This window comes from Schistocerca cancellata, chromosome 3, assembly GCF_023864275.1.
Source record: "Schistocerca cancellata isolate TAMUIC-IGC-003103 chromosome 3, iqSchCanc2.1, whole genome shotgun sequence".
Classification (NCBI taxonomy): Eukaryota; Metazoa; Arthropoda; class Insecta; order Orthoptera; family Acrididae; genus Schistocerca; species Schistocerca cancellata.
The window spans coordinates 670,469,068-670,485,904 of NC_064628.1; the positions used below are offsets into that span (position 1 = coordinate 670,469,068).

General features: G+C 40.6%; 1 protein-coding gene across 1 annotated transcript in view; it reads left to right on the forward strand.

Annotated features, from left to right (window-relative positions):
- The window catches only part of LOC126175638 (potassium voltage-gated channel subfamily KQT member 4), a 992,116-nt gene that overhangs the window by 923,328 nt on the left and 51,951 nt on the right, over positions 1-16,837 (forward strand). The window contains exon 14 of the mRNA XM_049922528.1: positions 15,981-16,274. Within this exon, the coding sequence (XP_049778485.1) occupies positions 15,981-16,258 (278 nt within the window). The 3' untranslated portion in view covers positions 16,259-16,274. The remainder of the gene's footprint in view (positions 1-15,980; positions 16,275-16,837) is intronic.

The following is a 16,837-nucleotide window of genomic DNA, read 5'->3' on the forward strand; positions in this document are numbered from 1 at the left end:
TGGAAGGTTGAGTGATGACTGCCACAGGAGTGAGAAATGATACGAGGGTAAAATTTTTCATCATCTTGCTCAGTGCTCACAACATACATGTGTGTTACACATGAGTAATAAGACCTCATGGAAGCACTTTTTTTTACAAAGTCATTCATGTTCACATGTGGTACTCATTTGTAATAAATGAAGTGAAATGTTCTGATACCAACAATCAATGAGTAAGCAAGAAATGCCATTAAAAATGTGCATTAAACTTTTACATCACAAACTGTATAAAACAGTTGTGCAAGAGAGTAATAAACTGACATGGAGTATAGTAAATTAAAGTCTGAAAAGCAAAGAAGTTCAGAATCAAATCAATCCTTGGCAGCAAATCAGACTTCAAATTCAGTAATTAGTCAGTTTTCAAATTTAGATTCTGATGAAAGAACATCTACATGCTTCAGCTGAAAGTATGTTGCTGTTCATCTTTAAGCAGACCTTCAAAGTCTGGCTTCATTGGGAATTGGGATCAACTGACTTTCACACCTTAAGTGGTAAAGGGCACGAAAGATTGGACTGCTTGTTTGAAAAGATAAGGATATTGTGTTCTTGTTCCCATCCAAAAATAAAGCAGAGTTTTCTTTTTAAAAGCTTCTTCCATTGAAATGTTGGAAGTCATATTGATGAAAGTTTCTTTTCTGATTACTTCTCCTGGTACTTTTGCTGAACATGAATTTCCTATCCAGTCATATTTTGTGTAATCTTTGGGAAAGTGCTTTTCAAAACTCTTTTACTTTAAATGTGTAATAATATCTCAAACTAAATCTTCCATTGGAGCTAGTTAATTGTTTTCCAAAAATGATGTACAGGTAGGAAATGTGAAAGAGTTATTGCTCTGTACTTGTGAAGTAAAACTAGTCAACTTTCCTTTGAAACACAATATTTTCTTATCTGCTAAGAAAGCTGTTAAGCCTCATCCTTGTGGTCCCATATTCGAAATGTGAAGCGTATCAAAGACATCAGCTAAACAAGCAAATTTCAGTAACTACTGATCATCAGGGAAAAAAATTCTTAGTGTCATTGTTTGTGTCACTGAGGAATATAAAGAACAGTTCAGATATTCAGTTTGAAATTTTGCCATGATAGAGCCATCTTACTTCAATATGAAGAAGCTAACTTTTAAATTTACCTCCCATATCTTCACACATTAGTGTGAATAGTTTTAAGTTTAATGCCATTGCCTTGATGAAGTTTATAACATCTACAGCATCTGTCAAAACAATGTAATGAGTTTCAGGCATAACCTTAGAAGCCAATGCTTCTCGATGTACTACACGACATGTTCTTTGACAGTCAGGTGTAACTTTCTGCACTTTGGTACCAGTCCTGTTAAGTGACCACACTTTACCTTGGCCCTGTCTATACAAATACCAACACATCTTTGCTAAGAAATACAATATCTTTATGATAGCGAAAATGTGTAAATAGAAGTAACTATGCCATATTTATGACATTTGTCTCTCATTTATTTGAAGAGTGAAAGAAGCACACTCTTGCAATTGTCATAACAACATTTCTTCAATATTGGCAGACTCATCTTCAGGTCTCCTTTTTACCACATTGTTGGGTAATGGAAATTTTCACTAGTCTTTTATCAAGTTAGTATCAGTGTTAATGATTGCTGTGCATTCAGATTGTCTTTTACAAATGCAGATTTCCTTTGAAAAAAGTCAATAGACGTGCCTACACACTCAGAGTGCTTAGAACTTGCTTTGATCTGAAATCATTTATAAGCTTACAACACATTGGGGAATTGGGTTATCACAGGTTTCTGTAGCAGCCTTTACTGTACAGCAAAACTGTAAGTGATTTTCATAACACTTGTGATTAGGAGTTAGTTTAGGTTTTTTAGCTGTATGCTTGGAGGTGGAAGAAGCTTCCTGGCTTAAAAATCACTTTATATCATGTACAACTCACACAATGAAGTTAAACTTCACATCACTATTATAGTAGTTAAGAATCAACTCATTATAATGTGCACACTCCAGTTCCAGACATAACCTTTCCTCATATCATGAAGCCATTTCATGTAATGCTCAACAAGGAATCAGTATCAACAGTAAAACCTTTACTGTGTAATGGCTACTCCAGCACCACACGTTGGCACACCAAATCAGTAGGCAGCAGTTACAGAGTGGCAAGAAAACTTTCAAATAACCAGTGACAAGACATGATCAAAATATCTCCAACATTAAAACAAGATGAATCATTCTGGGCCATGGCAGTGATGACCAATGAAGGTAGTGTGGGAAGGGTACAATTTGACTTTCCCACGTCGTGCGTACAATCCAAAACAATCAGTTTGCAGGAAACCCATTTTCTTCAACATTATACAGGTGCTTCTTTTATTCATCAATTTTTTCACTGTTATTTTACTTTAAAAATAATTTTTCTTGCATCACTAAGTGTTTTCTTTACCTGTACATGTACTACCTGAAATATCCTTCCATACTACCCATGATATGCTTACCAGCAACTGGGAACCCCTGTCTTTGGCTATGAATAATTTTTGCCTGGTGTGCTTCTAATTTGTGTGCAAAGAGTTTGGATTTACTTCCCTTTGTTTTATTCATCAGTCATTATATTTGTGTAATTCTTTGCTGAATCAGATAACTTATAACAGTTCTCCTTACAATCACCAGTTACAGTATTGAAGACCAACTCTGAAAACTTTTGTGAGCAAATTAACATTTTCATGATGAAGATTTTGGTCAAGTGGAAATCTGACATGGGAAATCATCAGGGCTGGTCTGAGAACATTATTGCACACAAGCAACATATTATTTGTGCCTCCTTCCCCTTTTTGCTGTCTTACATACATATTAGTTGTCATTCCTTGGGCACTTAGTAAGACCTTAAAAAATATACCTAAATCTAGTGAATGTGGAAGTGGATTGTTTTCAGGGCACAAATTTTTCATCAGAGGCTTTGCTGGCACCTGCCTTAACTTCACATCCCAAGCACCCACTTGCATCTTTAGTTTTTTAACATGAAATTACATTCCATCTTTATGTGTACATGTATTTTGCTAGTTTCATCATGGTTCCTCTGTTACAAGTACTTACATAACTTGAGCTACAAGCAATACCAATTGATGCTGACTCATATAACTTATTTTACTTTTTGGCATCATTAGAACCAAGCTCTAGAGCTACAATTTTCCTCCATTTTTGTGCTGGATTTTTTTTCTCTTTACATCATTGAATGGTATTTTCTTCCATTAATTTGGTACTTTTATTTTTGTGTAGAGCTCACTTTCAAACATTTGAATATGTCAATTATTGACCACACCTCAGTTATAAGTGTAAGGGTATTGAATATTTTGAAGCTTAGCCTTCTGTATCAGTTGCTAGCCACATACGCAGTTCAGCTCCACACAGAAAAAGCTGAGCTCTACTGGGAAATCTTGCCATGCAGGATTTATCTGCCCATCTCTGACTTTCTAAATCCATCATGTAACATACATTACCAGTTTCCTATCCCAAATATATTACAAACAACATAAGACCATAAGGCAAGTTAACACATTAATGCAAAATGTAAGGCTTTCCTGGGGTGTAGATGGTTCCATGAAATTTCAAGTGAACTGCTGGATTTCAATAACTGCTTGCCATGCTATTTTGGCACTGGGTCTTCTGGCTATCTTCAGGCACATACAGGCAAAAGTACATTTAGCTTTACTATTTAAAACACATCCAGTGCATATGAGGTGTATTCAGTTGTCACTGATAGAGCAGTTGTGCATCTGCTGCAAGTCTTTGCACTGCATTGAAGTACCCTCCATGGTGAAAGCTTGCCTCATCAATATCAGATCCATTGTCTTCACATGATAAAATCGTGGACTGGCACTGGCTACACAGAGAATGAAATTTTTTTGTGACAGGATTTCATGTATTATCTGATTTGAAACTGCCATCCCAATTGATAAGGGTTCCAGACAGTCATATTTCTGCTGGTTCATTGCTAACAGAGCTCCAAAAGTTTGAAGTATGGTCTACAATTTTTGTTCCATTGTATTTCATTGAATGATCAGTAGAAATAATCCAGAAATAATGTTTTGTGATAACAGATTTGCTGGCCTGTAGAAAGTGAGTATGCTGCTGGTGTTCAATGATGCTCTCCTGAACAGTGCCCATTGTTTGCCCTATATATGATTTTCTGCATTCACACTGAATCTCATAAACACCTGCCTTGTACAGCTCTCAGTTATCTTCAACTGATCTCAGAAGCACAGAGATTTTTGGTGGAGGCTGGAAGATCACTAAACTTGTTTTCTTAGTGTTCTGCCTCTTTTCATGGAAACATTTCCACTTACAAGAGGTAGATTGTTGCCTTGAAGGCCCATTCTCTGCCACATGGTGCCATTTGTATGTTTGTAAAATTATTTTCATTTTCTGAGATGAATATTCATATTCCAGGAACATAGTTTGGTGGTGTTCTAATTCCATTTTCAGATTATCAGCATCTGGGATCATGTGGTCTTGGTCAATGATGCTGTTCAGAATGGCCATTGTTTGTTCCAAACATTGGTAACTAGTTACCAGTAATTACAGGTCTGCATGAGTTGGCTTTTGAAATAATGAATTTACAAGTGTACCATCACTCCTACATAGCAATATGATGTCTAAAACTTACAAATCTTTCTCCATCTTCATTGTAAATTGTATGTGTTCACGCATAGAGTATAGTTGCTGAAGAAGCTATTGGAAACTGTCCACACTGTGAGGGCATGCTGAGATCAGCATAATTGGAACTGATCAACTAACTAACACTGATTAACCTGACACCAAAGGATTATGCTTAACAGGGAATTATTAAATCTATGCTGGAGGCCAGTCGGATTGTAACCCAGAGCAATAGTATAAAACATAGAAAAACATGGAACATAAAAAGCACAGGAATAAACATTGCACATGGAGAATGCACAACCACACATGAAAAATAAAAAACCAGCACCTCTGGTGGCCTTGTGTGAAACTCTGACAGCTATGACTCAGTTGTTCAGAAAGATTTAGGGCTTGCAGCCAGTCGTCGTAAACTTCATTGCACAATATTTCAGCTCGACAACTGCCAGCCATCTTCAGATGAGCCAAATCAGTGGTCTGTAAACCAACTGTTTTTTGGAGATACGTTGATGACACTTTCATAGTGTGGCCCTATGTAGAAGAAAAGTTAATGGAGCTCTTTCATCATCTTAACTCTATCCATGAGAATATTTGATTTACTATGTAACTAGAGAAAGATGGCTGCCTTCCATTCCTGGATGTTTTGGTTCAACGGAAGAGTGACGGCACTGTGGGACATTCTGTCTATCATAAGCCCACTCACACTGATTTGTATTTGCATTCTTCAAGTTGCCATCACCCATCCCAGACCATGAGTGTACTTAAAACCCTTGTACACAGGGCGCACACGGTGTCAGATGCAGAGAATTTGCCTAAGGAACTGGACATTTGAGGGCAGTGTTCAGAGACAATGGGTACTCAACCTGGCAAATTAACAGGGCCTTCTCAACTACAGCCAGGAACCGGGAAGTGGATAAAAAGGAGAACGCGCCAGCCAAGTCCCTAGCTTTACTTCCCTTTACGGAAATATCTCCTTCAAGATAGCAAGGATTCTCAATAATTTTCATGTGAAAGTGGTTTTTCATCTGCCTTCTAAGATTTCGGATTTGCTGGGATCCATGAAGGATGATTTGTTACTGTGGAAGGTAGGAATTTACAAAATACTGTGTCAATGTGGTATGGCTTATATAGGACAGACAACGCATACAGTGGAAGAGCATTGTACAGAACATCAATGTTGCACTCACCTACTGCAACCCAGTAAGTCTGCAGTTGCAGCACATTGTATTTCCAATGGACATTCAATGGAGTACAACAAAACTTCGATTTTGGCCACTGCAACAACTCTTTGGGACTCCATTATCAAAGAATCAGTTGAAATATGCATTGCGGGAAATCTAATGAACCATGACAGTGATTACCAATTGAATAACGCTTGGAATCCCATCATCTCCAAAATTTGCTCTAGACAAAGACGCCAGAAGACTTAGATAGCTGCGGCCAGCGACAATACCAATGGCAGCTAAGCATTGCAGTTCCACCAGCGAGGGCACTGCCGCTGGGTGGTGTGGCCCTTCTGTCTCCGTGACTGCAACGCATGTGTGGCAGTACTATCTAAGCTGCAACAGAGAATGTCTTTGTCAGTCCTTGTTTGGCTCTTCTGAAGATGGCTGGCAGTTGCCCAGCCGAAATATTGTGCAATGAAATTTACGACAACCGGCTGCAAACCTGAAATCTTTTTGAACAGTTGATTCGCCAGGAAAATTTCAAATTTTACAGCTATAATTCACTTATTACACACAAAACACAGTGCCTCTGACAGACAGCCTGGAACTATCTTGACAGCCGCAATTCAGCTGATCCACCATGTGACACTGAATGTAGACAAGCTATTCAAACACATCCACGTAACAGCTGTGGTGTCAGACACTATAGCAGCCTCCTTGAAGGAAGCAGAGCATTGGTATTAAGGAAATGGGCAGGGAAGTGGATACAGCATTCTGCGTGGGTTGCCTGTGCTGTGGTTGTTCTCTGGACTGCTGCTGTGGTGTTGGTACTTGCGACTGGGCATCTTGTTCAGGAAGTTTCTGATGTCGCCATTGGGTAGCAGATGGTGATGCCTCTTGAAAAATGTATGCAGGTTTTACTCTTTTCAGAGAAATGGTTGACTTGCCATTAACCAATATGTCCATTGTCTGCATACTTCTTCGCAATGTGCAGCACAGGCCAGTGTATAGAGGTTGTAAAGATGGTTTTACACTGTCGGTGCAGAGCATGACATGTGACTAGTGATGCAAGTCCTGATGCATGTAACAAGGCAACATGCCGTGACATGAACCCTTTGGAGGACCGATCTGTGTGACATATTTCCTCAGTCATTGTAAGAAATCTTGTGAGGAAGTTTGCAGTGTATGAGCATGGAAAAATTCTCCAGGCAGACACAGTGTCTCTCTCTAAACCAACTGTGCATCCGAAGAATTCACGTCAGGTTTGCAAGTTGTTCATAGGCCAAGAGAACTATTAGAAGAGCTGAAGTCCATGTGTTTTCAGGGTACATGAGCACTGCCCTCAAGGAATGTTGCCAGCATTCAACCCTGCCATTGCTATTGGGATGCTAAGTAGTGGTCCTGTTGTGGACATACCCATAAAACGTGCCAAGCTGCACAAACAGATGCTACTCAGACTGCTGTCCACATTCGGTAGTGATATGCTGTGGGCAGTCAAACCCCACTAACTATAATGATGTAAAGGCAGGAGTTAACATTTCGGCTGTGATATTATCAATTGGCACTGCCTCTGACCAACAGATAAAATGACTGATCATTGTGAAAAGATAGGGCTGACCATTCGATGGTGGAAGTGGTCCCACAACATAGAGGTGTACATGGGCAAAACGACAGTTGTACCTGGAAAATCGCTAATTGGGGCATGCACATGGCAAGACACTTTATACCTTTGGCATTGCAAAAATGTCCTTGTCCATTCTTGACAGTCCTTTTCCATGCCCAGCCACACAAAACATTGGGAGATGAGTCAAAAAGTCAGCTGTACTCTGGATGGCACAAGTTAAGGACGCTGTCAAAAGCTTGTCTTTTGAATGATGGTGGAAGAAATGGGTGAGACTGTCTGTGAGAGATGTCACATTAGAGCTTGATGACATCTTCTCCTTGAACACTCATGCTGCAATTGTAATGCTGATGCGATGTTGTCAATAAATGTTTGAGGTTCCTCATGTTTTTGTTGTGTTCAGGTCAGTGCAGTAAAGTTGATAGGACTTGTTGCACTGATAACAAGTGAAAGACAGTCAGTCAAAACGTTATCAATTCCTAAAATGTGTTTGATGTCAATAGTGAACTGGGCTACAAACTGTAGATAGTTGAATTAGCGAGGAGAGCAACTGGCACTGTTCCATCTGAATGCAAAAGTCAGTGGTCTATGGTCTTTGAATATCGTAAGCACTCGTGTTTTGGCTTGAAGGCAGAAGTATTTCACTGTATCATATACTACCAGGAGCTCACTGTCATAGGTACTCCACATTCTTTAAGAGGGTGACAGTTTTTGGGAGTCGTCATGAACTGTCTGACCACTGCTGTAGCACTGCGCTGATAGCTATCTGGCTTGAATGCACCACTAACACAAGAGGTTTGTCAAGATTGGGATGAACTACAAGTGCTGTGTAAGCCATGTTTTGTTTCATGGCCTCTGTCAACTGCACTGGGGAGTTGCCTTTCGTCTTAGAACCAGCCAGCAACACAGTCAATGCTGCATGAGGCAGGTACTGACAATAAAAATTTAGCATATCAGGGAATTGATGCAATTCCTTTATTGTGGTTGGCCTAGGTGACTGTAAAGTCATATCAGTCTTCTCTGTCAGAGGTAGAAGCCCCACAGCAGAGATTCTATGTACCAAGGAGGTCATTTCAGATTGTACAAAAACACACTTGGCCATGTTCAACAAGACTCTATAATGCTCCAAACACTTGAACACCACTTGTAGATGTTATTGGTGTTGTTTCTCAGTGTCTGAGAACACGAGCTCATCGTCCAGAAATGTGAAACAAAATGGGAGAGTCAATTAATATTTCCCATGTCTGCACTGTCTTTCATAATTCAAAAGTCATGTATGAGGGTCACTTTTACAGTAAGAATCAATAGCTCATTGTGTCTGTGCATCCTGTTTACAGTCGCCCATTCTTGGCCAGTCTCTCACTTCACTGTCATTACGTTTCACATCTCTGCCAATGTTGGTTGTATGATTATACTCCTTCTTTTACCATCATGTCAATTAGTAATCCTGCTGATTGTGAAGTGCACTCAGTTAATTGGCACTTAAATGAAAAACAAGTTTGTTCTTCTGAAATTCACTGGCATCTTGGTGAAGTTTATGGTACAGGTGTAACGAATGATGGAAATGATGGCAATAGTATAGACTGTTCAATCAAGGAAGAACAAATGTTCATGATGAAGAATGATCTGGATGGTCTACTGTCATATGAAAACTTGACACAAAAAGTTGATGAGGCAGTTCACCAAAACAGGCACTTCACTATTGGCAAGCTGCATCAGAAATTTCCACAAATTTCACTACCACAGTTTTTACATTGTTACTGAAAAACTACACTACAAAAAAATGTGTGCAATAAGGGTGCCTAAAATGAAGAATACAGAACAAAGTGAATAGCACATTCTTTGCCTGCTTTGCAGCACTGTCGCAAGGATGATGACTAGTTCTTGAGTCATGTTGTGATGGGTGGTGAAATGTGGATTACACATTACACTCCAGAGAATAAAGGTCAATCCAGCTGAGTGGCATCACTCAAACTCACCATGAAACCACAAAAATTCAAACAAGAACTTTCAACACTGAAAATCATGGCCACAGTTTTTTGGGGACTGGAAAGGCATTCTTCTGTTAGAGTTTTTGCCAAGAGGAATGACAATAACTGCTGAGAGGTACTGTGAAATATTATTAAAGCTTAGATGCACTATTGAAAATTGCTGGTGGGGATTGCTTTCTAACAGTATCATTCTGCTTCATGATAATACTCAGTCTCACAATGCAGTGAGAACAAAGATGCAAATTGGACAAATTTCATGGGGAATAACTGTATCATCCACCATACAGCCCTGACTAAGCACCATCAGACATTCATCTGTTTCAAAAACTTACAAATTTCATGGTGGAAAGCTCTTGGAAAATGATGACATGTTGAAAGAAACTGTTACTAACTGGTTTAATGGTCAGGTGGCTGAGTTCTTGAGTTCTTTGATGGTGGGATCCAAAAGCTGGTTTCATGACTTGACAGATGTTTAAATGTTCATGGTGATCCTGCTGAAAAGTGAAAAATGTATGTATTATAGAGAATGAGATTTTCACTCTGCAGCGGAGTGTGCGCTGATATGAAACTTCCTGGCAGATTAAAACTGTGTGCCCGACCGAGACTCGAACTCGGGACCTTTGCCTTTCGCAGGCAAGCGCTCTACCATCTGAGCTACCGAAGCACGACTCACGCCCGGTACTCACAGCTTTACTTCTGCCAGTACCTCGTCTCCTACCTTCCAAACTTTACAGAAGCTCTCCTGCGAACACTGCAGAACTAGCACTCCTGAAAGAAAGGATATTGCGGAGACATGGCTTAGCCACAGCCTGGGGGATGTTTCCAGAATGAGATTTTCACTCTGCAGCGGAGTGTGCGCTGATATGAAACTTCCTGGCAGATTAAAACTGTGTGCCCGACCAAGACTCGAACTCGGGACCTTTGCCTTTCGCGGGCAAGCGCTCTACCATCTGAGCTACCGAAGCACGACTCACGCCCGGTACTCACAGCTTTACTTCTGCCAGTACCTCGTCTCCTACCTTCCAAACTTTACAGAAGCTCTCCTGCGAACACTGCAGAACTAGCACTCCTGAAAGAAAGGATATTGCGGAGACATGGCTTAGCCACAGCCTGGGGGATGTTTCCAGAATGAGATTTTCACTCTGCAGCGGAGTGTGCGCTGATATGAAACTTCCTGGCAGATTAAAACTGTGTGCCCGACCGAGACTCGAACTCGGGACCTTTGCCTTTCGCGGGCAAGCGCTCTACCATCTGAGCTACCGAAGCACGACTCACGCCCGGTACTCACAGCTTTACTTCTGCCAGTACCTCGTCTCCTACCTTCCAAACTTTACAGAAGCTCTCCTGCGAACACTGCAGAACTAGCACTCCTGAAAGAAAGGATATTGCGGAGACATGGCTTAGCCACAGCCTGGGGGATGTTTCCAGAATGAGATTTTCACTCTGCAGCGGAGTGTGCGCTGATATGAAACTTCCTGGCAGATTAAAACTGTGTGCCCGACCGAGACTCGAACTCGGGACCTTTGCCTTTCGCAGGCAAGCGCTCTACCATCTGAGCTACCGAAGCACGACTCACGCCCGGTACTCACAGCTTTACTTCTGCCAGTACCTCGTCTCCTACCTTCCAAACTTTACAGAAGCTCTCCTGCGAACACTGCAGAACTAGCACTCCTGAAAGAAAGGATATTGCGGAGACATGGCTTAGCCACAGCCTGGGGGATGTTTCCAGAATGAGATTTTCACTCTGCAGCGGAGTGTGCGCTGATATGAAACTTCCTGGCAGATTAAAACTGTGTGCCCGACCGAGACTCGAACTCGGGACCTTTGCCTTTCGCAGGCAAGCGCTCTACCATCTGAGCTACCGAAGCACGACTCACGCCCGGTACTCACAGCTTTACTTCTGCCAGTACCTCGTCTCCTACCTTCCAAACTTTACAGAAGCTCTCCTGCGAACACTGCAGAACTAGCACTCCTGAAAGAAAGGATATTGCGGAGACATGGCTTAGCCACAGCCTGGGGGATGTTTCCAGAATGAGATTTTCACTCTGCAGCGGAGTGTGCGCTGATATGAAACTTCCTGGCAGATTAAAACTGTGTGCCCGACCGAGACTCGAACTCGGGACCTTTGCCTTTCGCGGGCAAGCGCTCTACCATCTGAGCTACCGAAGCACGACTCACGCCCGGTACTCACAGCTTTACTTCTGCCAGTACCTCGTCTCCTACCTTCCAAACTTTACAGAAGCTCTCCTGCGAACACTGCAGAACTAGCACTCCTGAAAGAAAGGATATTGTGGAGACATGGCTTAGCCACAGCCTGGGGGATGTTTCCAGAATGAGATTTTCACTCTGCAGCGGAGTGTGCGCTGATATGAAACTTCCTGGCAGATTAAAACTGTGTGCCCGACCGAGACTCGAACTCGGGACCTTTGCCTTTCGCGGGCAAGCGCTCTACCATCTGAGCTACCGAAGCACGACTCACGCCCGGTACTCACAGCTTTACTTCTGCCAGTACCTCGTCTCCTACCTTCCAAACTTTACAGAAGCTCTCCTGCGAACACTGCAGAACTAGCACTCCTGAAAGAAAGGATATTGCGGAGACATGGCTTAGCCACAGCAGGAGAGCTTCTGTAAAGTTTGGAAGGTAGAAGACGAGGTACTGGCAGAAGTAAAGCTGTGAGTACCGGGCGTGAGTCGTGCTTCGGTAGCTCAGATGGTAGAGCGCTTGCCCGCGAAAGGCAAAGGTCCCGAGTTCGAGTCTCGGTCGGGCACACAGTTTTAATCTGCCAGGAAGTTTTGTATGTATTATAGTTTGCCATACAATTTCCATTCATAAATGAAGCTTCTCTTACTCCATTTTAAATTGGTTCTTACTTTAAACATGACTATCACACATACTCTCAAACAGACCAAATGGTATATTTATGGTCTTTAGAATGTACTCTGTAGCCACAGGTATCTGAGTACAGGCTGTAGCACAGTCTTGAGATGTTGAATATCATTGTACCATGTAACACTTAGCTGTAGTCTCTTAGTAATGGCACAGAATATCGGTCCAGCACTGTTCTCATGATCATTTCACAACAATCTCTGCAAGGGTGCCAGGCCCCACCATTTTTTGGCACCAGATGCAACGCAGAGGACTGCAGACTGTTTAACATCTGATGCTATATGTCCAGATCAGCACAACGCTGATGGTCCATCTGACATCTTTATGTGATGCACTGTATTGTGCAGAATCTGTTTAGGTGCACCAGGTGGCAAGGTGAAGTTCAGGAACTACTTTAAGAGTGAAGTGTATTCACCCTCAGATGCTTGTACAAGCTTTGCCCTGAGGATGGTGGTACTGTGATGAAAACCAGTTACAGTTACATCAGTAACACTACCCACCAATTGGGGTTTGTCACGTCTGGCAACAGTTTGTAATGTGCCAGGAGATCTGCACCAATGATCTCTTCCATGACCTGTGCAACAGTGAAATTCCATGTGTAGACCTAAGTTCAGCTCCATTCACTGGGTTCCATATTTTGCTATAGTTGAAATATTGGCAGCTGTTAGAGGGAAGGCAGTTGATGGCCTACAGCGATGCAAGAAAGACCATGACAGGATACTGATGTCTGAACCAGTGTCTATGAGAAATTTCAGGCCAGAACCTCTGTCACTGATGAACAGGTGCCTGGATGGTGATGGGCTGCCGGTTACACCTACAATTGACCACTTCCAGCATTTTTGCTCATTCTCACTAAGTCTGTGGTAGTACCAACACACAGGATGCTCACCTTGCAAATATGTAGTGTTGCTTGAAGACCAGCTTCTCAAATGTCTGCGGTAACACCCTTTGCCTCTGTTGTTTCCAATGTCGCCTTGTGACAACAATGTGCTGACCTGCACGCATAACATGTCTACTTTTGCTGCATGCAAGTTGTAACCAGCATCCCAGACAATAACTGTTGCTGGTGTATTGTTGCTTTGTGCCATGACAACTAATCTGGGCAGGTGAGATAGCTTCCTCTATGTGGTCTGCCAACTCCTCTACGTCACCCAGTGGCATGTTAGTTTGTGATGCCACTGGTGCCTTAACTTGTGGCAGTAATCTACTGCACCATAGTGTATGCAATAAGTTGTCTGGCAAGGTGACATTGTCCACTTTACTGCAAAATTACCGTAGGTGTTGTGATAGATTACAATCACTGATGTTTTTTTGCATAAGAACTTGTCTTATTCAACTTTCCTGCAAAGCAGCGAATCTCTGTATTAGTTCTGCCTTGAGTTTCTCACAGGAATCTGCTGCCAGGGGATGAAGTGATAATGTCTTGCATCTCAGCTGCAAAACAGTAGTTCAACTGGCTTACAACAAGTGTGAACTAGTTTCCACTTGTGCAAACCATAAGACAGGGTTATCAGGTCAAAATGAGCCACTAGTCTTGATACAGCATGTTCTTCAGACATCTCCTGAGCTCCATAGGAAAAACAGCTATAGTTCAGTTCCTTCAGCTCAAGGATCACATTGGGGCCACCACTTGTTGTGATCAGTGTAATCAGAAGTGAACAAGATAATAATACTGATAAATCTAATGCCAAAGTATTATGCTTGACAGGAAACACTTTACTCAATCAGGGGTGTAGGCTAATTGAATTGCAACCCAGAGTGACAGTACAGATCATAAAACATAAAAAAACATAGGACTAAACATAACCCATGGAGAATGCCTAAGCACATGCAACAAATAAAAAATCAGCACCCCTGGTGGCCAGATGTGGAACTCTTTGACAGCTGTGATTCACTTATTACATGCAAAACACAGCACCTATGTCAGCCGATGTGAAACTACCTTGACAGCTGCAATTCAACAGTTACACCACATGAAACTGCACGTACACACATTATATGAACACTTCACTTCTCCGCACTAGCATGTAATAGTTGTGCTGTCCGACACTATAGGGCAAACAATAAAAGTATCATCAACTTATTGCCAAGATACTGATGGATTTAAAACTGCTGAGTCATGTTATATCTCCTCAAAACTGTCCATAAAAAAGTTGGCCACTAGCGGAGGTGTAGAATTTCCCATGGTGACACTGTCAGATTGTTCATAAAACTTGTTAGATAAAAAGTAAATCAAGGAGAGAGTGTGTTCATAAAAACCAGTTGTAAAATAAAAAGTAAATCAAATGGAAAGTGTGTAAAAACCTTAAATTTGTAGCTAAAGAATTTGTTAATTTATGTTTGGTAATTGCAGCATTCGAAACGTAGCTGACATAAACTTCAAAATAATGAAAGTACAAGTATATTACAGCAACTGAAGATGGTTAAAACATGAAACACAGATAAAGTTATATAAACTGTGGTTGATTGCTGCATTTCTTTAAGTAAATTAATTATTTTCATTTCAATAGAAGTAAAAATAGCAATATTTATGGATGGGCCAAAACTATGTATGTTAATGGATGTTCATTTTGGCAGCACATCCTGAAATTCATGTTTCTGTAGCTGACTGCCATAAAAGCCTTCATTTCTCTTTTTTTGTTATGTGATGGGGTACGATTAGAGGATCTAAGTGTTCATATTTGAAGAACCAAATTTTGTAGTTGGGATAACTACCCCAAATATAAAATCTTTCTTCCCTTCATCACTTTGTCTGTACTTTGCAACATATAGAGGCTTAAAACTATTTACCTCAGTTACATAATTCACTTTTGACTTCTTTTGCTTGATCTTCCATTCTTCTTGTTTTTGCAAACTACTGAGTGTTGTGCTTTCACATTTCTATTCTATACATTGTTGGTGACATCTTGTTTTAACACACCTCACTATACCACTAACTGTTTCTGTAAAGCCTGGATCCTGCATATGTCCAGATTACTATCAGAGCTCAGAGTTTGCATAAAGATGTACTCATTTGTAAGTTTTCTTATGAACATTTGAAGAAGGAAGCTCTTACAACCCCTCAACAGGTTCCTTTGTTTTTCCATCTTGACGATTTTGTTAATAAATTCTCCAGTGTATAGCTCGTAGCCAGTAAAGTGTAACATATGGAATTTATTGTCTTCAGTAACATTTCCTCGTACTACACTGTCTTATTTCTTACAAAATGGACAAAAATTTACACAGTAGAAGACAGTAACTCATTTTTAAGTCAAGTGAGTAGTGCAAAACGGAGGAGCAACTGCTATTCCCAAACAGTACTGATATGTTGCACAAGATGACAATTGTGTAAAATCTTTTGTTTGTCTCAATATGCTTCATATAATCTGAATCCATCTTCAATACTATATGACAACGAATTTATTTAGCATTTTGACACAGAAATAATAATAATTACAGTGACAATTTCTGTAAATGTATGACTGAGTATGGGGTATAGTCAGTATGATATTTGGCAATAGAGGTCTTAATTATTCAAGAATGCTGTTGCAAGTTTGGACAATAATAGTTCAAAGTGTTTACAGCACGAAAACTCTTTTTATTCCTTATCTCAAATGCTGTATTAACTTGCCAGTTTGTCAGGTTATTCACCATAAAATTGCTAATTTTTTTCAGCTCATGTAATATATACCCCTGAGTCCATAAAAGAAGATCTCCAATACTCATGGGATGGTGGTGATGATTCAGTTGTAACGGAGAACACTGCACTGTTGAGGAGAGCAGCTGCCACTGAGATCATCATAACCCCTATCAGTCCAACAGCGTCCTCTGCAGATCTCAGTCATATGGACAGCCAGGAAGAAAAGTGTACAGGAGAATCATCAACTATTGCAGATATTCATAAAATGGACTTGCTAAAGCCAGAAGTAATTACACTTTCTGATGAACCATAAGAACACTTTATATGAGGTAAGCATGATTTATGCACATATGCCTGAATAAATAATCCTGTTCTTTGTAAGAAGTGTGGTCTCTTGATGACTTAAGGTGGGTGTAATATTTTCCCTGGAACAGTAGTGTCATAACAAGATGGAGTTATTAAGGAAATCCATTTTTTGGTTTGTTTGTTTGCATGTCCAGCATCCGATGAAAATCTGGAGAGACTTCCTAAGGTTGCAGTCATGCATCACAGTTCAAAATGAATATATTCATTTGCTGATATTCATATTGTTATGTTTACCCACTGCACAGTGTTTATGATTTCCTCAGTAACAGTTTTTGTTTGTACATGTAATGTATCTGTTAATATTAGCACCACAAGATCCTCTGTTATGTATATAATGACCTTTTTCATACCTCTGCTAACACTAAACATAACCCTTATTTTGACCACCATGTTTAATTCTCATTCTCATTTCTTTAATCCTCATTCCCATTTCTCCTGTCTGTTGCTCCTAACTCAGAATTAGAAACTAATTTCATTTCTACTGTATTTAATAACTTTTGTCTTTGTTTTGTTTCTCCTTTGCCAA